Consider the following 22,645-nt stretch of genomic DNA (forward strand, 5'->3'; position numbering starts at 1 on the left):
TTACTGATGTGATATATCACGCTGATCAATTTGTGAATACTGAACCACCCTTGCCACCCAGGAATAAATCCCACTTCATGCTAGGCAACAATCTTTTGAATGTATTATTGGATTCAATTTCCATTATTTTGTTGAAGATTTTTGAATCTATGTTCATCAGAGATATTGGCCTGTACTTCTCTTTTTTGGTGGGGTCTTTATCTGATTTTGGCATCAGGGTAATGCTGGCCTCATAGCAAGAGCTGGGAAGCTTTCCTTTCTTCTCTATCTTCTGGAATAGTTTGAAAATAATAGGTATTAACTCTTCATTAAATGTTTGGTAGAATTCTCCTCAGAAGCCATCTAGTCCTGGACTTTTGTTTGGTGGGAGTTTTTTTGATTATTGATTTAATTTCTTTTCTGGTTATCAGTCTATTAAAAATTTTCTATTTCTTCTTGTTTCCATTTTGGTAGGCTATATGTTTCTAGGAATTTATCTATTTCTTCTAGGTTGGGCAATTTGTTGGTATACAGTTTTTCATAATATTCTTTGTATTTCTATGGTTTTGTTGTTATTTCTCCTCTCTCACTTGTAATTTTATTTACTTGAATCCTTTCTCTTTTTTGCTTGATAAGCCTGGTTAAAGGTTTATCAATTTTATTGATTTTTCAAAGAACCAGCTCCTTGTTTCATTGATCTGTTTTATTGTTTTAAGTTTCTAGATCATTTATTTCAGCTCTAATATTTATTATTTCCTTCCCTCTTCTGGTTTTAGGCTTTTTTTTAAAAGATTTTATTTATTTATTTGAGAGAGAGAGACAGTGAGGAGAGCATGAGCGAGGAGAAGGTCAGAGAGCGAAGCAGACTCCCCATGGAGCTGGGAGCCCGATGTGGGACTCCATCCCGGGACTCCAGGATCACGCCCTGAGCCGAAGGCAGTCGTCCAACCAACTGCGCCACCCAGGCGTCCCTGGTTTTAGGCTTTATCTATTGTTCCTTTTCTAGCTCTTTTAAGTGTTAAGTTGTTTAGTTGAGATTTTCTTGCTTCCTGAGGTAAGCTTGTATTGCTATAAGCTTTTCTCTTAGGATTCCTTTGGTTTCATTCCAAAGGTTTCGAACCATTGTGTTTTCATTTTCTTTTCTTTCCATGTGCTTTTTGATTTCTTCTTTTATTTCCTGGTCCATCTATCCATTGTCTGTTAACATGTTATTTAATCTCCATGTATTTGTGTCCGTTTAAGATTTTTTTTTTTTTTGGTTTGTGGTTGACTTTTAGTTTCATAGCATCGTGGTCAGAAAAGATATGACTTTAATCTTTTTCAGTGTTTTGTGGCTTGTTTTGTGGCCTAATATGTGATCTATTCTGGAGCATGCTTCATGTGCACTTGAAAAGAATGTGTATTGTGCTGTTTTAGGATGGAATGTTCTGAATACATCTGTTAAACCCATTTGGTCAAGTGTGTCATTCAAAGCCACTGTTTCAATTGATTTTAAACTTAGATGACCTATTGATGTAAGTGGGGGTATTAAAATCCCCTACTATAATTATATTCTTATCAATTAGTTTCTTTATTAACTATTTTATGTATTTGGGTGCTCTCACGTTGGGTGCATAAGTATTTATGATTGTTATCTCTTGTTGGATTATCCCTTTTTTATTGCATAGGGCCCTTCTTTGTCTCTTGTTAAAATATTGATTTAAAGTCTATTTTCTCCAGTATAAGTATGGCTACTTAGGGTTTCCTTTGACACTCATTTGCAGGATAAATGTATCTCCATTTCCTCACTTCCATCTTCAGGTGTTTTTAGGACTAAAATGAGTCTCTTCTAAATAGCCTATAGATGAGTCTCTCTTTTAAAAATCCATTTTGTCACTATTTTGTCATTCTATGTCTATTGCCTGGAATGTTTAGTCCATTTAAATTTAAGTAATTACTGACAGATATGTATTTATTGCCATTTTATTACCTATTTTGTGTTTTTATTTCTGAAGATTTTCTCTGATCCTTTCTTGTCTTATCTGTTTAATGGTTTGCCAGTTTTCTTTAGTGATATATTTGGATCTCTTTCTTTTTATTCTTTACATATTTATTAGTGATTTTTGATTTGTGGTTACCATTTGGTTTGTATATAATTTCTCTTACATATCATGTCATCTGTGTCAAGTTGATGGCCCTTTTAGTTTGAACCCATTCTTTCTTTACTCCTCTCCTCCTGATGTTTTAAGTATTTGGTGGCATATTTTACGTGTGTGTGTGTGTATGTGTGTGGTCTGTGACTGATATTTTACAAAAATATTCATTTTTGCCACTTTCGTGTTTCCTACCTTAGTACTGTCAGGGTTGGTCTTTCGTTTCCACTCAAAGAATCCCCTTTAATATTTCTTGCAGGCCTGGTTTAGAGGTCATGAACTCTTTTAGTTTTTGTTTGGGGAACTCTTTATTTCTCCTTCTATTCTGAATGATAATCTTCCTGGATAGATTATTCTCAGCTGTGGATTCTTCCTATTCAGCACTTTGAATATATCATATAATTCCCTTCTGGCCTGGGAAGTTTCTGCTGAAAAATCTGCTGATAGTCTAATGCGGTTTCCCTTGTAAGTATCTATCATTTTTCTTGTTGCTTTTAAATTATTTCTTTACCACTACATTTGGCCATTTTAATTATATGTCTTGGTGTGGATCTGCTTTTGTTGTTTCTGGGAGTTCTCTGTGCCTCTTGGATCTGGATTTCTGTTTCCTTTCCCAGATTAGGGAAGTTTTCAGATACTTTCTCTTCAAATACATTTTCTGCCTCCTTTTCTTTCTCTTCTTCTGGGACTCCTAAAATGCTAATGTTATTACATTTGAATTATTACATTTGAAGAAGTCATTGAGTTCCCTAAGTCTAAATTCCTTTTGCTTAATTTTTTTCTCTCTTTGTTCAGCTTGATTACTTTCTATTATTCTGCCTTTAAGGTCTTGTTCCTGCTGTTCATTCCATCAAGCATGTTCCTAATCTCATTTATTGCACTGTTCATCTCATCTCTGACTGGTTCTTTTTTCTGTTGTGTCTTCCACTCTTTTCTCAGGTCCAGCAAGTAGCATTATGATCATTGCTTTAAATACCCCATCAGCCATGATATTTATATCTGTTTCACTTAGATCTCTGGCCATGGCCTTGTCCTTATCTTTCATTTGGGACAAATTTTTCTGTCTTCTCATTTGTCTAAGTCTCTGTGCCTATTTCTCTTTTTTAAAGAAGTCAGCTATGTCTCCTGTTGTTGAGGGTAATGGGCTTACAAAGTGGGGGTCCTGTAGTGCCCCACCATGTAGTGTCCCTTGTTCTCTAGGGCCTAGTACTTCCAGAAATATCTCTAGTGTGTGCTGCATGTGCTCTGCTGTTTTGTTCTAGCCATGTTATCTTTCAGGCCAGTCATCTCTAGAGGTTTTCTTTGCCTGTTATAGGCAGTGTATGGTCCCTGGCCTGAATGTGGTGCATTTTAACCAGGTGTGCTCTAGTATGCTTGGGAGGTAAAACCTGTCAGCAGTGTCACCAGAACTGAGATGTCACAAAACTCTGGTTGGGAGATGTAGTATGAGTAAGGATTTTGGCTGGGTTTCTATGCAGAGGGCCCACAACACTGGGACTGGGGCAACCTAAGCTGGAAGGAGGGGCTCACTAAAGCATGGGGGGTAGAACTTGGTTTCAGTAAGTTGGAAAACCAGTGTCTTTGCTTCTCTCAGGTGGTCCTGTTCTTATACTGAGGGGCAATGGAGGGAAATGGCACCTGGCAGTTTCTTTGTTCCCAGTGGGGTCTTGCCAAGGATGCTGCCTGTCTGGGACAACAAATAACCTCCTCACTGTGTGCCCTAGGCAATTTTCAGATTGCTGTTTCCAGACTTATGTCTTCAAGCTGTCAGCCCTACCTTTTTTCCCAAAGAGCAGCACCAATGCCCCAGGCTTCTCACTGAACCAAACTTGCTGATCTTTAGATGTCTATGCTTTAAGCCCCTTTCATTGCAAAAACATAAAATTTGACCCCTCTCAGTTTCCAAGCCAATTGCTATGGGATTTATTTTCCCTATGCATTTCCCTGTGTGTTAGTTTGTCTCTCACCCTTCTCTTCCATGACGTTTCCCTCCCCACTACAGGGATCAGCAGCCATTTTTCTTCTAAACTGCATCTTTGCATTTCCTACTTTCTTCGACGAGGCCTCTTCTCTACCTTTATTTGTGGATTTTTTTCTGCCAGATATCAGGTTGATTTCTGGGGTATTTGGGATGATTTAATAGTTATCTTGTTGTATTTCTTAGACAAGGTGAGCCTAGGGTCTTCTTAATCTGCTGCCACATTCCCACAGTCTATTCATTTTTTAGGATTGCTTTTTCTTACTTTTTAATGTATTTTGCAATTGCATATAGTTTCTTATTTGCTAGTGCATAAAAATGTAGTTGATAGCTATTTTTCTAAAATTTTCCCCAAATTCATCTATTAATTTGAAAAATTTTCTAATAAATTCTTTGGATTTTTTCATTAATTCATTAGTTATATTTATTAATTAATATAAACTAATTTTTAATTGAGCTATTAATTTCTTTCAAATCCTTATACCTTTTATTTCTTTTTCTTTCCTTCCTCCATTGATTATTTGTGGTAGAATGTTAAATAATAAGCATATCCAACTCATTTTCAACTTCAAAAGAAAATTTTCAACATTTCACTATCATATGTGAAGCTTCCTGTAGAAGTCTGTATCAATATCTTTTACTTCACTTTTATTTTTGCTATATAACATTATAGGTTGGCTGTAATTTTTCTTTCAGCACTATAAAAACATCATTCCTTTCTCTTTTGGCTTTTATTGCACTGGATTGGAATGACTTACCTATATCTCAGTATGAGCTTCCAAATAAGGCCAGAGGCAGTTTAGATTTTAAACTAATTATATACAATAAGATTGATTTAAAATACCATAAGATACATTATGACAAAATTGATAGCCTGCTTTTTGGCCTGTTTACCTGTATGCATGGGGACAAAAAAAATCTTCATTAAGAAAATGAAACTATACTATTGCTATTAGCTTATTTCTACTTTTTGTAAGTGAATGCAACCAATAGAACTGCGATCTTTAAAATGTGAGATCCTGTTTCTCTAGATCTGGGTAATAATTGCAGAGGGACCTGTGATTCATTTTTCCATTATCTCTTTTTATGGCTCAGTATGAACTTTATTTTTAGTCTAGAAAAGTAGGGATAGAGAGCCAAACAAAATAAATAATAAACACAACCTTTAAAGTATTGGAGAAAGTTAAGTTTCAAGTTCTACACAGTTTGCTTACAATTATGTGAAATGCCATCAGATGCATCACTCTACATTGTGTTTATAGGTTGTAAATATTCTAAACAGTTCTATTAACTAACTAAATGAGCTGATGTTCATTTCTGACTTGATGATCTGAATCCTGATAAAACTCCAGAATCTGCTGCTATTACAGAACATCCATTAAGCTTTCTTTGGGGAAGTGACATACCATCAATATAAATTAAGTGTACGTTTTCTAGACTTTCATTTGTACAATTTCTTGAGAGGAATGCTACTGGTTACCTACCTGATGAACAATTATACTATAACAAAGATAAAATCTTAAGAATGACTTAATTGTTTACAGTTTTTCACAAAGCTACAATATTTGTAAATTCTATAATATGTGAATTCAGGAGTTGCATTTCTTGGGTTTGTGTTGGGTTCTATTTTTCACTATCTGTCTGTCTCACTTTCTTCATCTGTAAAATGGGCTTTATAGTAATTCTTATCTTAGAGCATTGTTGTAAGAATTAATAACATATTCCATGGCACATATTAAGTGCATAAATATTGGTATTGGTATTAATATTAGTGATTGATAAATACTAAGCAATAGTGAGTAGCTATTTTTTCCATATACTTCCTGCAATAAAAGCATTTTAAAATTGTGCAGGTAAATATATTTTCTGGCTAGGGTAGTACTGAATACAAGTTTCTTTAAATACACCATGTGAGGGAAAGGACATAAACTTTAAGCACACAGTGCATACATTCTGGCATATATTGTGAAGTGTTCAAGGGCAAAGGAAAAGTACTGAAATATGTTTCATATTTTGTTAAGTACTCAGAGTTATGGTTGTTTTCCCAAATTACTCATTACATTTATAGGTGTTCTTTAATAACCTTGAAAACCTAAATGGCATTTAAAAGGCTTAGATTTAAAACGCACCCTCGATTTCAAAAATCAGATAAACTGCCACTCTGTTTAATTTAAAATATTGTGAAATTACAGTTTCAACTTTACTTTTTAATAAGAAATCTTTGATGAATATCAGAGTTTCACATATACTTTTAAAACAACATTTATAAAATTATATAAAATGAAAGAATTTCGCTTCTTACCTTTGATCCAGAAGAAATCCAATGGAGGTTAATGTCAGGATAATGAAGCAAACCCTCAGAAGGAGTGTGACCTGTGACAGTGCCTGTCAAGGAAACAAAGAGACCAATAAATTCTTTAGGAGAGTTCTTAAAAAGAGTATCAGAATTTAAAGCTGTTAAGAAAATTAGCTTCCAGTTTTATTTTATATTACACCATTTGTCACTGACATTTTTCAAGAAGGGTAAATAAATACACAGAGCACATTTTGGTTTTCCTAAGGTCATTTAATTATCTTGCTGGACACTTGGAGAATGAATTAGATACTTCCAGAGAGATATTTTGCTTAAAGTGTTCTTTCTAAAAATTCTCCTTTATAGTTTTGACATTTGTAATTCTTTGAAACACCTATGTCCCCACATATGGAGAAATCACTTACATTTTTATGAATAAATAGCACATTCCAATAGCTATTTTTAATATTACCAATTCTTTGTGGTTTCTAACCCAAAGCTGTTTTTAATACAGAAAGTATTTAAAGGAGAATGTGTTTATGAGTGCAAACACACAAATGGAACATACTGTACAAATACATACTCACATTTGGTGAAATCTATAGATTCATGTGTACATGTCAAAAATTATCTTTTGAATTACTGTAACAGGACAACATATCTTCAACATAATTATAAATTATTTGTTTACATTATAAAATTTAATAATCATGTTTACTGACCATCTAGTCTTTTATAGCTTCCATGTTATGTGTTTCATATACTTCAATTCTTTTTATAGTCCCTACAACCTTACAGATAAGGTATCATTATATCTGCTTCATATATGAAAAAACAAACCAGGAATGAAAGGATTAAGCAACTTTTCCATCATCACACAGAAATAAATGATGCCTCTGAAAATCAAAATACACCTTCCTGACCTCAAAATATGACAATGGTGAATAAATCTGAGCAACAAACTTAAAACAGAAAGGGGCAGGGGCGCCTGGGTGGCTCAGTGGGTTAAGCCGCTGCCTTCGGCTCAGGTCATGATCTCAGGGTCCTGGGATCGAGTCCCGCATCGGGCTCTCTGCTCAGCGGGGAGCCTGCTTCCTCCTCTCTCTGCCTGCCTCTCTGCCTACTTGTGATCTCTCTCTGTCAAATAAATAAATAAAATCTTTAAAAAAAAAAAACAGAAAGGGGCAGAGATCAAAGCCGAGATTACATAGCTACTTTGCAGGGTCAGTTGAATACTGAATAAATGTTTTAGTTTAAAAGTGGATCAGTAAAGCAATAAGTTGGATACGTATCTCCCTGAGTGATTCCCCTACAGAAAGAGTGTTCTCATTAAGTGTGATATAACAAAGTAGCTAAAATACATGATGCAAACACTCTTTCTCTTTGCTTTTAATAAAATAACAAGAGGTGATTTCAACTCACTATTAACTAATATATACACCTACAAAAATTGCATCTGTCCAAAGTTATAAACAATAAGCAAAAGCTACCGATTGCAACTACTGCTCACATCAGCACCCCAGCTCCACAGTCCTTATAAATCAACCCGGACCTCATGGCAAACTTACAACTCCTTATTCACCATCATATGCCTGGCTGGCACCCAGAATTGACAGGGATTTAAAATAAAGTAACAGTTTAGTAGACGAGTATTGATGAGTTATCAAAAATATGAATAAAAAAGTATCAGAATGTTAGGGATTTAGGGACCAAGCTAGGTATCATATATAAGAGGGAAAGCTCAGTGGACACCAAAATGTTTTAGTGGAATGCTATTGGGTTATGTGGAATTCAGCAGTGGCTGCCTTGGGACAGTTCAGCAAAAGTACCAGAAAGATGTTTCTTGGTGGTGAAGTAACTAGGTGTGCTTGAGCAGATTAACGGTTGCTGAAAGGAAACATTTTGTCTTTTAAGAAAAATGCTGCTTTCACCACTATTGCTTCATTTTGATTTCTTAGAAGAAAATGCATATGAAAGAAAGAAATGATATGTGGCTCAGAAACTACTGAATGATTTCGAATGTTCTGCAAGAATATAGAATTTGGAATTATGCACTGAATCTATGAGCCATGTAACCAAAGGCAATTTATTTGGCATTTCCAAGGCTCTTTTATGTGTTTGGTATATTTGTAATAAAATGAGTTTGGCAGCAATTATAATAAGGTACTGAGAAGAGTGCTTGGCACAAAATCAACCAACAGTTACGATAGGAATGTCACTGTTACTATTTCCAGGCTATAATGATTCTTCAAATGGTACTTAGGTTAACCTTAATAAATTACAATAAAAAAAGAAATACAAATAAGGGGTCCACTAACTCTTTCCAATATCACTGGAAATTCAGAGATAGGATAAAATATATTTTTGAGTTTTGGTTAGGGACTTTATGATCTCTTAACAAAAAAAAAGGAAGAAAGAAAGAAAAGGAAAGCAGGAAAGAAAAAGAAAGAAAGAAAGAAAAGAAGAGAAAGAGGAAAGAAAGAAAGACAGAAAGAAAGAAAGAAAAAGAATTGCTTCTTTGTGCAAATTGCTTCCTGGTTCCTGGAGTCAGAGTGAGAACCAACTTAGTGTGTCTATCTAGCTACTTAGTCAATGCCTCTACCTAGCTAAAAGGCATTTGAAACTTACCACACATCTAAAACTATATATTTCCTTCCTCCACACTATACATTTTCAGGTTTCTTCTTCTTAGAATGGCACATCTACTTTTGTAGTTACTGGGGCAAAAAAATCCCGAAAGAAAACAAACAAACAACAAAAAACAAGCAAAACAAACAAAATTGTGACTCCTCCCTGACTCTTCCTCTCATTGTCTACTTCTAATACATTAGAAATAAAATGTTGGCACTCTACTGCAAGTACATCCAAAATAAAGGTATTTGTTACAAACAGCTGTTTTGTGAACGAAAAAACTTGTTCCAACCCAACATGATCTCCACCACAACTGAAATACTCCTCTCTTTCTCTCTCTTTTTTTTTTTAAGATTTTATTTATTTATTTGACAGACTGAGAGAGTTCACAAGTAGGCAGAGAGGCAGGCAGAGAGAGAGAGGGGGAAGCAGGCTCCCTGCTGAGCAGAGAGCCCAATGTGGGGCTTGACCCCAGGACCTGAGCCAAAGGCAGAGGCCCAACCCACTGAGCCACACAGGTGCCCTGATACACTCTCTTAACTTGTGTCTCCACTTCTAAAATTGCATGTCTACCTATCATGGCCTTCCACCCACAGTTTCATAGCCAGAACGCTGACTCTTTTTAAGACATACATCATATATCACATCATTACTATGTTCTAAATCTTCCAGGACCTTCAAATTCTATTTAGAATAAAACTCAAAGTCCTTACTCTGGCCCATACATAACATACCCCACTATTACACTGTCCCATTAATAATCTCTCTTTCATATCACAAATTTTGATCTTCCTTGAACATGACAAGCATCCTTCCCATTCAAGTTTGTTTTACCTACTGTTCCTTCCATTGGGGCAACTTTCCCCAAGGATCTTTATGGGTCATTCCTTCATTTCATTCAGGTACATTCAAATGCACATCCTTGTCTGTCATATGTAAAACATTACTTTTCCATAACTAATTATAACCTTATTCTATTATCTTGTTCTCTGTACATCACTTCTGTGCAATTATGCATTTACCCACTTATCACTCTATACAATTGTACATTTGTTTGAGCACTCTCTTTCTGTCCCTCCCTCTAAGTCCCCCACTAGGATGTAAGCCCCATTAGAGGTTATATTTTGTTATTTACTGTTACATCTCAAACATCTAGAACATTGTCTGGTGCATAGTTAGTACTCAATATGTTATTGTTCAAAGATCAATCAATTGAATGAATATTTTATATCTGTGTTTAAATACCCATGCCCTTAATATTAATAATTTATATTAATTGGTTTATCAATAATTTAATATAACATAAATATTTAATTTACTATCAATATTTAGTTCTTTAAAATTAAAAATAAATACTATTAAGCAAGTTAATGATTTAACATTAATAATTTAATATTCACATACCAAATGTTTCAAAATGTTAAATGTGTTAAATATTAAATTTTAATATTTAATTCCTTAAAGAATGGGATTATTTTAAAAATGTTTGAGTTTAAAAGAGGCTAAGATTACCATAAGGAGGAATTCAATATAGACCACATACATTACAGAGTCCATTTCTCTATGTAACTTCGAAGGTTTTCCATAGACCATTCTTGGATAAGATAGTTAAAGCATGTAATCAATTAGTCATATCTAATTTCTGCACATTCTCAATATTTATTGAACATGTGCTAGGCACTATGGTAAGTATGAGTTTAAGAGAGTGGGCAAGAAAGACAAAATCCCTGCCCTACAAAAAATACTATTTTAATCCCTGATGATGTGTCCATAGGCCAGCAACACTACAACAAAAAGAAAAAACCATAAAATACGATGTATAGACTTTGACCATTAAAAATACTGTGACTCCTGTGTTTTAAACAATCCGTGAAATGACTTAAAGCTTATTAGTATTATTATAACAAAATTTTATTTTTCCTTGGGTTAAGTTCCATTTCATACCATCCACTGGTGGTAAATCTTTCATGTAAAATACTGCTGTCCTAAACCTTAAGAGACTCTTAATGTCACAATACAAAGTGAGGGGGAGTCGGGGGGAGGAGGATAGGGAGAGGGTGGTGGGGTTATGGACATTGGGGAGGCTACGTGCTATGGTGAGTGCTGTGAAGTATGTAAACCTGGCGATTCACAGACCTGTATCCCTGGGGCTAATAATACATTATATGTTTATAAAAAATTTAAAAATTCTTAAAAACAAATAAATCAATGGATAGCAAATAAAAAAAAATACTGCTGCCCTAAAGTGCTAAAAGGGCATTATTCTGAATTAACATTTGAATGCATTTTAAGTCTTTATCACACAAAAAGAATATGATGAAGGCTATAACCATACAAAGCTTTATCAAGCAAAGAATTATTTTTCCTTTTTAAAAACGATCTTTCAGGGGCACCTGCATGGCTCAGTGGGTTAAAGCCTCTGCCTTGGGCTCAGGTAATGATCCCAGTGTCCTGAGATTGAGCCCCGCTTTGGGCTCTCTGCTCAGCAGGGAGTCTGCTTCCTCCTCTCTCTCTTTGCCTGCCTCTCTGCCTACTTGTGATCTGTCAAATAAATAAATAAAATTTTTTAAAAAAATAAAAATAAAAATAAAAAATGATCTTTCGAATCAGCAGTTCAGTTGCCCTTATTTCCATAAAAGTTCCCTAGTGCAGGATTCATTATCCAAATTTGGATGCCTGAAGAACTCCAGCTCTGTGCAATTTCCTTTTAAGGAGATGGGAAAAAAAAGAAAACAAAAAACAAAAACCTCAGGAAGCAACACTAACAACATACGAACTCGAGAATTACATGTTCATTGCAAAATGCTTAAATAATCAATGAGCTTGTGGGAGTCCTTCTTTGCTCACCGATATAAAAAAGAAAGCCTTTTTCTTCTTTTAAAAAAAAAATATATTATTTATTTATTTATTTGACAGAAAGAGAGAGAACGAGCATAAGTAGCAGAGCAGCAGGCAGAGGAAGAGGGAGAAGCAGGCTCTCTGCTGAGCAGGGAGCCCAATGTGGGACTCAATCCCAGGACCCTGGGATCATGAACTGAGCCAAAGGCAGCCTCTTAACTGACCAAGCTATCCAGGCACCCTTCCTTTTCTTCTTGAATGGGGATATATCATCCTCTTCACCATTTTGGAGAAACTCTGTTGATCAACATAAATAATTTTCCTATTTCCCTACCTCAAAAATCTCACAAAGGGAAACGTCAGCCCCATACATAATGTCGTAAAATGATAGTATGCGTCTATATAAACAATTTGTTTTTTTTAAAAACTCTATGTTGGGGACGCCTGGGTGGCTCAGTTGGTTAAGCAGCTGCCTTCGGCTCAGGTCATGATCCCAGGGTCCTGGGATAGAGTCCCACATCGGGCTTCTTGCTTGGCAGGGAGCCTGCTTCTCCCTCTGCCTCTGCCTGCCTCTTTGTCTGCCTGTGCTTGCTCGCTCTCTCCCCCTGTTTCTGGCAAATAAATAAATAAAATCTTTAAAAAAAAAAACAAAAAACAAAAAAAAAAACTCTGTATGTTGGAGCACCTGGGTGGCACAATAGGTTAAGTACTTGCCTCTTGGTTTCAGCTCAGGTTGTGATCTCAGGGCCATGAGATCCAGCCCAAACTGGGCTCCATGGTCAGCACAGAATCTGCTTAAAACTCTCTCTCCCTCTGTCCCTGTCCTCACCTGCACTCTTGCTCTCTCCCTCTCTCTCAATAAATAAATAAATCTTAAAAACAACAACAACAACAAAAAAACTTCATGTATTGTTGAAAATGCTTTGATAATATTTTCTATGTTTTTTCCCAAAGGACTTAGAAATGAAAATGTCTAGATTTTGTTATTATAGCAAGACAGATTTTGAGGAGTTTCTCTTACAGGTGTCTACGAAGAACTACTAAAGTCATTATGCTTAGTCAAAATGCTTATCTTCCCAAATGTCTTTAAAATGAGGTCAAAATCCTTAAACCTTAAGTATCCTTAAAATACTTAAACCATAGTGACTTCCGATGTGAAGGCAGTGGATTGACTTTACTGTCCCACCTGCCAAGAGGCTGTGTCATCCTGAGCTGCTGGATTTGTCATGTTAAAACCTAAGGCTTCAAGATTCTTCTCAGTATTATGACAGACACAGGAACAGAACCCCAGGGGATATTATAATACAACTTGTAATCTGTAATTTTTACATATGAATCTCAAAAATCTGTCTTGACATAAGAACATGCTTAAGAAAAAAAAAACAACTGTCCAGGGGCACCTGGGTGGCTCAGTTGGTTAAGCAACTGCCTTCAGCTCAGGTCATGATCCTGGAGCCCTGGGATCCACTTTCACATTGGGCTCCCTGCTTCTCCCGCTGGCCTCTCTCCCCTTATGCTCTTTCTCTCATTCTCTCTCTCTCTCTAATAAATAAATAAGAAAAATATTTTTAAAAATTGTCCATATTGACTATATTCTTTTTTTTAAATTATCAGAACCTCCTAGGTGGTTACTATTGAAGCATATAAAAAGGAATGTGATTAGAATGAACATTTTCTAGAATTCCAAACAAACAAATAAGAAGCAAAGGAATTAAATATATCAAAGGAGAAGATATATTGGCTAAAAAAGAATAGTGACTATATTGCTCAGAAACATCAAACTGGTATGAATTACTGCAGTTTTACAAAAATTGTAAGAAATAAAAGCAAAATTTTGCATTGTGAAAACTTTAACCAAATACTTAAAGAACAGTTAATTTACAGTTGTACTTAAGCTATGATTGACTCCACTCCATTAAAAAAATGAATGTGCTCCCAATAAGATAGAAAAACAATAGCTGGTCTACCCCCACTTGAAAAAAATACATATCTGACAAAAATTGTTTTCAAGACACTGGGCACAAGGCAATAAATGTCAGTGATTCCCAGAAAATGGAATATAAATGACAGGACCTCTACTACTGCCCCAGCTTACTTCCTTGCGCGAGTTTCCCGCCACAGAACAGAAGGAACCCAGGGAGCCTGAGTTGAAGAGAAAGAGCTGGGATTTAGCAGAAACCAAAGAGGCTACTGTTTGCAAGACAAAAAACCAAGTAGGTGAGTGCTGCACAGAGAGAACTCCAGAAATCTGCAGAAAGTGCCCATGAAGTCCAGTACATCGGGTCATGCATATGAGAAAATTCTCAGAGGCCAGAGAAGGATTACAGCTTGCAACGTGAGAGCTTACAAAGTGCAGGCTAGAGTGCATGTTCTCACCAGCCAGCCTGGATAACCTCATGGCTCACTGGGCACTGGGTAGAGAACACAGAAGATTCTTGCCTCAATTATCGGGTAATAATCAATCCAAGAGACAACAATCTCAGAACTTGAGGTCCAACAGCAGTTGCTGCTGGAAGATATCCATTTTGACACTGTGTCTTTCTTGGATATTCAGTAAAACTATTTTCGGGGTCAATGAACCAACTCTAAATTATCAGTAGTCACTTCAAGATCTCACTGAAGTCTGTACACCAACTTTTGCTATGTGAAACAAGTAAAAACACAAGCTGTTGTAGCTTTCAGTTATTTTTCGAAATACAGAAGAAAAGAGGAGGTGTTAAAAGACAGTCTCAGAAAGACAAACTTTCTTTTCATGAGGATTACCTTTTTTTTTTTTTTTAAGATTTTATTTATTTATTTGAGGGAGAAAAAGGGAGCATGAGTGGGAGGCTTCCAACTGAGCAGGAAGCCCTACTCGGGGCTCAATCTCAGGATCCCAAGATCATGACATGAGCCAAAAGAGGACACTTAACCAACTGAGCCATTCAGGTGCCACTGTTTACATTACTTTTAATGAGATTACTTTTAATGGGATTTAATGAGAAAATACAACCTCTCAGAACTGTGCATTTTGACTTTGAGTCTCCAAAGCTGAGTTCAAATATATAATTTTTACATATTTTTCATGAATCAAAATGAGACATTAATTCAAATTATAAGCAATTTTAAGATTGTGTTTAGTATTATTATTAAAGGAGCTGCCTGACAGTGATCAAAGTTTGGGACAATACTAAAAACATGAAGATATGTTTAATTTCAGTTAATATTTCATTATTTATGTAAATGATTTTTTTAATGTGCAATGTCCTATTCAATATAGCATACAGAAATTATATTTTTTCAGGGCACATGGGTGGCTCAGTAAGTTAAGTGTAAACTTTCTGCTCAGGTCATGATCCCAGTGTCCTGGGATCAAGCCCCCACTGGACTCCCTGCTCAGCAGGGTGTTTTCTTCTCCCTCTCTCTCTGCCTCTCCCCTCAGTTGTGCTCACTCTCACACTCTCTCTCAAATAAATAAAATCTTCTAAAAAATTATATTTTTTATTGGGACTTATGATAATCACTTTTCTGAGTTCCTGAAACCTATGCTTATAGACAGGTAGATTTTTAAAATATCCTACAGTACACACTTACTACATTTAATTTATGGCTTTTGGTTATGACTGATGCTCGTTTTGGCTCACATTTCCTTTTTTTCACATCACTTTGGTGATGACCTAAATACTTTAGGAAATTAACTTAAATCTCAATGGACTGCACTGGAAAAAAAAAATAGGAGACACTGGATATTGACTTGAGAGATTTCAGGTAAGACCTAAGCTAGATCTAATTTGTGCAAGTGATACTATGTTATAAGAGTACAATATATTGATTTTTTTCAGGGCCTGTTAAAACATGTCAACATGAAAATATTAGTTACAAAATTGCAGTGCCCATTATATTTTACAGAATACAGCATACGGGGTATTCAAAACTATAAAAATCTGTTCCAAATTTATACTGGATATTATTCTCAGATGCCTCATTAACTTGAAACATATCATCAAATAATCTGTGTTGAAACTATCTGTAGTAACTTTACTACACATTCTATTATAAGACTATAAAATACTCAAACTCTTCTGAGTGTGTCTATTATTTAAAAGGACAGCATTGCCTTTACAGTTTTACTTTGGAAACATGCTAGTGTGTCCGTATTTTCATTTCAAACGTGTATTCATGGTATCACCCCATGAACTGGACCCTAGCAGCTAAGGAATTGATTTCCCAAGCATTACTAAACCAAAATCAACATAGAAGTCTGTGGGTCATATCACTAAACTAAACACTATATATTTAAATGTATGCATTTCAAGTTTCTGTAAGAAAGGAATGTGCCTTTTACACCTTTGTGGTGGCCATCAAATTGCTTTTTTGACTCTCAAAGTTATTTATACAGAACTGGCACACATAAAACAAGTAAGTATTTATCTACTCTGGTATATGCATAAACAGAAAAGGCTGTGGGACCACAGCAGGGCCCCCAATTACAAGTCAGCCACAACTTTTCTATGTGATTACTGGCTACAGTGAATCTGGAAAAAAAATATTGCTGTTGGATGTTAATGTCTTCATATGCTTTTAAACATCTCTGAGACTAGAAAGGCACTACAGAATCTTACAAATAAGTAACCTTTTTTTCCGAGTTGCAGAGCATGTTTTTAGCAAAGAAAAACACGTGTGGGAAACAAGCAAATACACCTTTCAAAATTAATTTGTGTCAGGAATGAAGCTGTCTCCAACTATAATTCCAGTTTGAAAAGGATTTCAACACTTTGTGTTTCTCTTTGTCAATATATCTATAGGAGTTTCTGTTTAGTATGGCAGCAGAAATATCTTGTGAAATCCTGCTATGAGTTGCATCCTTTAATAGACACTGTTTCTAGCTACATTTTTGCCCAAGAAGCATATATGCCTAGACCATCAAATTTCTTGGTGAACTTAATGTTAAGGGTTTCTATTTCAAAACAAAAATGAATAAATTTCTAATTTTGTTTCTATGAATTGGCATAGTTTATTTCAGTATTTTACTTAGTACAACTAAAAAAATTCAATAATGCAAACTGTACTCAACATTGATCCATCTATCAAGAGTTAGATATTTAGATAGATGAACTTATTTTTCTTCTGGTCTCATTCAACCATGGAAACTCATGAATACACGCATATTTCGGTCATTATTTAGGTGAAAAAATTGAGACAACAAAGTAGTTTAACAAAGTCATCAGTGATAGGTTACTAATATAAGACCTGAGTTTTAGTCTAACCATTATGGTAGTTTAGTGTCTACACATGCATTGCTAAGGGTGATTTGGTTCATCTCACTGATAAGAGGAATTTGAGAAACAAGACAGAGGATCATATGGGAAGGGAGGGAAAAATCAAGTAAGACAAAACCAGAGAGAGAGAGAGACAAACCATCATAAGAGACTCTTAATCTTAGGAAACAAACTGAGGTTGCTGGGGTGGCAGGGTGGGTGGGCGGTAGGAGGGATAGGGGGATGGGTGAGGACACTGGGGAGGGTATGTGTTATGATGAGTGCTGTGAATTGTGTTAAGACTGATGAATCACAGACCTGTATTCCTGAAACAAATAATACTTTGTATGTTAATTTAAAAAAGAGAGTGATTTAGTTCATGCTGTTTTAAGAAAGCTTTGCTCCTGAAATAAATTCTTTTTTTTTTTTTTTAAGATTTTATTTATTTATCTGACACAGAGAGAGATCACAAGGAGGCAGAAAGGCAGGCAAAGAGAAAGAGGAAATCAGGCTCCTTGCTGAGCAGAGAGCCCCATTTGGGGCTCCATCCCAGGACCCTGGGATCATGACCTAAGCCAAAGCAGAAGCTTAACCCACTGAGCCACCCAGGCGCCCCACTCCTGAAATATATTCTTAAATTCAAATTTTGTCTCATTTTGAAGCTCAAGGCAAATGAACCCAGCACAACATGCAATTGGCTTCATTAATTGTAGTGCACATATGAAAGAGCAAACAATGAGGTGCTATGTTTCCTACCATCCTATTCTCAAGAATCTCTGGTTACACTGTAATCTATTTCTCACTTTCACTTCACAAAATGGGAACTAGGATTTAATTCATTGTTTCCTATCATAATCAGAAAAGTCTATTAAATATTTTACCACAGTTTTTGTAAAAACATTGTCATTGGCCAGAGAGCACATATGAACTTGTCTATCTTTCAAAACCGGGTCACCACTTGTAACAATGTTTGCTTATTAATTTTAAATGCAAAATCCACAAATACTTATGAATAATGCCAATCAGTAAAATCTTTAAATAAGGTTAAAAATTAAAATGGGCTTTCTTTAATATATTATCTAGTAATGTTTTTAATAACTTTCTGTAAACCTGTTTTCTTTAGTAGGACACACTGTGCCACATACTACTGGCTGCCCAACCAGGAAATATCCCCCATTTCTTCTGTACTAGTACTATGCTGATTTTATCCAGGTATAAGGAAGAAATGTGTTCAGGGGGATAGTACTATGCTGATTTTATCCAGGTATAAGGAAGAAATGTGTTCAGGGGGAAAGTGAACTCTTTATCCCCAGGGTATAAATTATGTTTGGTATAATTCATTCATGGTTAATTCATGAGATGGTGATAGTTATTGGTTCAGTGTGGACATGTGAATTCATCTTGAATAATGAGACATGAAAGGACATTTGCTGGGAAATATTCTGGGCCTTTTTTTCCTCCTTCTTAAATAAAATGTAATTTGTAAGATTCTATAGAAGAAGTGAACTTGCTGCCTTTGGTCACAGCCTGTGAGTACAGCACTCTGAAGCTGCTGTCATTATGTTATGACAATGAAAGTCAAGAGAATGATAGGGAAGCCTTTCTGGAAGCTTACATGTTTGAACTGATAAACAAACCAATCCCAGAAATACTTGCCCCTGAATTTCCAGTTATTTAAGACACACTTAATTGGATATGCTGTTTCTTAGAGCAGAAGATATCTAATAGACACACATGCCATAGATAATTTAAGTAAGTGTATCCCGCAGGAAAGTTTACCTGTTACTACGTATTTTGTAAGTGTTTAAAGAATATTTTTTTGAAAACAAGTTGAAGTCACATATTTTTAGTAAGAAGGATTTATAAACATCTAAAATTTGTTATTTTTGTTTACTCAAATCTATTTCCCTTTTTCTATGTACTATCACCTAATTAATTTTCTTTTAAGCCATTCTTTTCTTTCTCTCTGATGATGAGGATTCTGTGGAACTGACCCTGTTCTCCCATTCATAGAGTGATGACATTGATTGGTTCAGTGATATCCAGAACATTAGACTCTAACTTGGAACCTTCACTTCTGGGGTTCTTTGTTTGGCAGTATCTAAAACCAGAGTTGCTGGTAGCCATCTTGCCACCATGAAAGCTGAAAGTCTGTTGGAGAATCTGAACTGAAAAAAGCATAGCTGCAGGAAAGAATGAGAAAGTTTCTGATGACATTATTTGACTCATTGGATCAGCACTGTCTGAAGAAGAAATAGTCACAAACTCTTCAGTTATAGGAGTTAATAAATTTACCCTGGATTGAGTATCTCTCATATGCAACCAGTGAGTCCTACCTAACACACTCAGTACTCTATTTCAAGTAGACTTCTTTCTTGTAATTCACTATACAGGATTTATGGAATAACTGTAATTGTTCTAGTGGAATTACTATAGTAGGATTATTAAAATGGTATGTAATTATTAAAATGATGCTATAGGGTTTACATATTAAATTATTAAAAGTAACCCTATGGTAGATATATTTTTTCTGCATATATTATCAATTAATATCTGTGAACTATGGAGTTTTCATGAATACCTATCTATAAATAGCACAGATTTATTCTTTTAAAAAAGTTAATTTGTTTTGGTTGAATTCACTATCCACTAATCCCATTTGTATTCATTCAGATTTTTTTTAGATTCTCACATCTTTTTTTTTTTTTGGACTTTTACACACTATTCTTTATGTCTGAAGATAACTTGTCATGTTTTGTTTTTATCTCATTATGTGTTAGCACTATATAGTGGGTCATTTTTTAAAATAATGGATTACTCTATTTATTAATCCACTAATTCTCTCTTAATTTGCCTTTACACTGCTATTTAAATCATTGACTTTCTCAGGTCTGTTATTACATTTTTGTGTTCTAGAAGTTTAACATGAAGATTTTTAAATATGCCTTATGAATTTTGATAGTTTTGTTTCTTAATTTTTCATAATTTTAATTTCTTTTTAATTTTATGTTTGCCCTCCTCAAACATACTAATTTTACTAAATTTATGCTTTACTTTAATTTTCAACATCTGTTGTTTTTGAGAGTTTGATTCTGTTTATTGTTTCTGCTAATGCTTTGTCATGATGGCTTGCTTTTTCCCAGTGTGTTTCTGTGCTGTTCAACTCTAAGTTCATCATCACTGTGACTTGATCTGTGGGAATACTCTGACACTTGAGTTGAAGGGGATTGCTCCAAGCATGCTTTGAACAGGGTTCTATTAGATACGCGAGACCTAATCTGAGAACCCTTTAAACTACATTCTTAATTTAGATTTATAAATCAACAGTTAGTATAAATCCTGGACCTATCCCTGAGTGAGGGCTGGTTTGTGGTTAAAAATTCTCAGTGAAGACTTTTTATTTTGCTTCCTCAAAGTCAAATCAAGATCTTTAGCAAAACATTTGATAGATATTCTTCACAGGAACACTTTGGATATAATCCATTAACTTTAATAGTCTAGGAGAATTAACTTACCTCTTTAAACAGGACATATTGCCAACATTAAAGCAGACATTACAGAATAAAGTAGAGCACAGCTATAATATGGGGAGCTAATTTCCATTTTCAGACAAAGTGACACATAATTTTCTCATGAAATTTCCTAGATATTTAAAACAGATACCACTTACAGCTTTATCTGCAAAGGCCTCTTCATAAAATGCTAGCATCAAAGCAAACTGTACAACTGCATAGATCCTTAATAGACGAGACACTGGCGATGAGAATGGTACTTCTTCTCCCGTGACCTAGGAAGACAAGAAAGAAGCATTTTCTTCTCTCTCTCTCTCTTTTTTTAAAGATTTTATTTATTTATTTGACAGACAGATATCTCAAGTATGCAGAGAGGCAGGCAGAGAAAGAGAGAGGAGGAAGCAGGCTCCCCACTGAGCAGAGAGCCTGATGCAGGGCTCAATCCCAGGACCCTGGGATCATGACCTGAGCCAAAGGCAGAGGCTTAACCCACTGAGCCACCCAGGCACCCCAAGAAGGCTTTTCTTTACCTTGCTTCTTGGTTTATTGCCCTCACTGAAATTCACACTAAGAGGAGATATGCAAAAAGCAAAGAAAAGCTTTGCTATTCCTTTTTTCCCCTCCAAAATGAATCTAACATTCTCTTCTTGTTTTTGTTTTTTTATTTCATAACCATTATGTTTTTGACTTATTATGCTTTATAATAAACCAGTATAAGAACTGAGTCAGCTGTATATACTGATGATAAATAACTAAAATGAATATTAAAATATGAAATATGAAAATATAAAGAAATAAATATGTCCATGATTATACATGAAACTAAAGAAAAAGAAAAAATGGAAGGTTAGTTCAGTAATGAAGATAATCATGCCTCCAAGGGAAATACTACTTTATTGGAAAAAACTTCCCTAAACTATAGAATTTTGCAGAAACACAATTCTACTTTTATAATGCAGATTTAGGCACAAATATTACTTTAGAATACTCACTTTCGATAAGCTACTAAAAAACAGAAGAAATAATAAATGGATCATAGCTAACTAAATTTTCTGAGCTGATAAAGGAAATTATTTTCACATACATCAGGTTAGCTTATTGATACAAAATTGATTATGAAACAAAACTAAAAACATCTGGGAAATTTCAGCATAGCACTTTCATTACTGGATAACAGAACATTCTTATTTAGATCAAGGTTTTTGAAAAACAACAATATTCATACAAAAACTGATTTTATTTCCTTATAATATGGGCTAATTTTTATACTCACAATTATCTTTGACATAAACAATAGTTTAGTCTTTTTATTGCTTTTAGGTTACTATTAATGACAGTTACCATAAGGAATCACAATATATATCCTAAGGATTAGAAAGAAATTCCTTCTTATCATCTCTATAATAATTCCAGATTAATACTCAATTTCTTATTGGATTTCCAGTGTTTTAAATCTCCACTTCACTTACTTTCTGGTTTTAATGTGAAGTCTGAATTTAATTCTTCTACTAATCTACTACAGAATGGATAAAATTATGATCTAATTTAATAGCCACATCATCTTGGTGTGACTTTAAATCTTCCATTCTAGAGACTTCATTTCTTTTTTTAAATTCAGTATAATTACATTAATTTCAGGTATACAACTTAGTGATTTGGCACATTTATACCTCATGCTATGTTCACCACAAGTATAATTACCATCTGTCTTGATATAGCACTATTACAATATCCTTGGCTATATTCTTTATGCTGTGACTGTTATTCCTGTGACGTACCCATTCCGTAACTAGAAGTCTGTATCTCCTAGGCCCCTTCATTCATTGTACCAACTTACATTCCTACCAACAGCATGTGGGGGTCTCCTTTTCTCCACACCTTCACCAGCACTTGTGATTTCTTGTCTTTTTTATTTTAGCCATTCTAACAGGAATAAGGTGATATCTCTTTGTGGTTTAGATTTGCATTTCCCCGATGATTAGTGATGTTGACCATTTTTACGTTTTTTCATGAACAAAATGAAGGCTACACTGAATCATCTTTAA

At 34.9% G+C, this 22,645-nt stretch overlaps 1 protein-coding gene across 1 annotated transcript in view; it reads right to left on the bottom strand.

The window, feature by feature from the left end:
• Nucleotides 1–22,645, bottom strand: part of AGMO (alkylglycerol monooxygenase) — a 345,447-nt gene that overhangs the window by 147,321 nt on the left and 175,481 nt on the right. The window contains exons 10-11 of the mRNA XM_044246135.1: nt 20,759–20,875; nt 6,392–6,474 (exon numbers count right to left, since the gene is read on the bottom strand). Of these exons, the coding sequence (XP_044102070.1) occupies nt 6,392–6,474; nt 20,759–20,875 (200 nt within the window). The remainder of the gene's footprint in view (nt 1–6,391; nt 6,475–20,758; nt 20,876–22,645) is intronic.

The sequence above is a fragment of the Neovison vison genome, chromosome 4 (genome assembly GCF_020171115.1).
Source record: "Neovison vison isolate M4711 chromosome 4, ASM_NN_V1, whole genome shotgun sequence".
NCBI lineage: Eukaryota > Metazoa > Chordata > Mammalia > Carnivora > Mustelidae > Neogale > Neogale vison.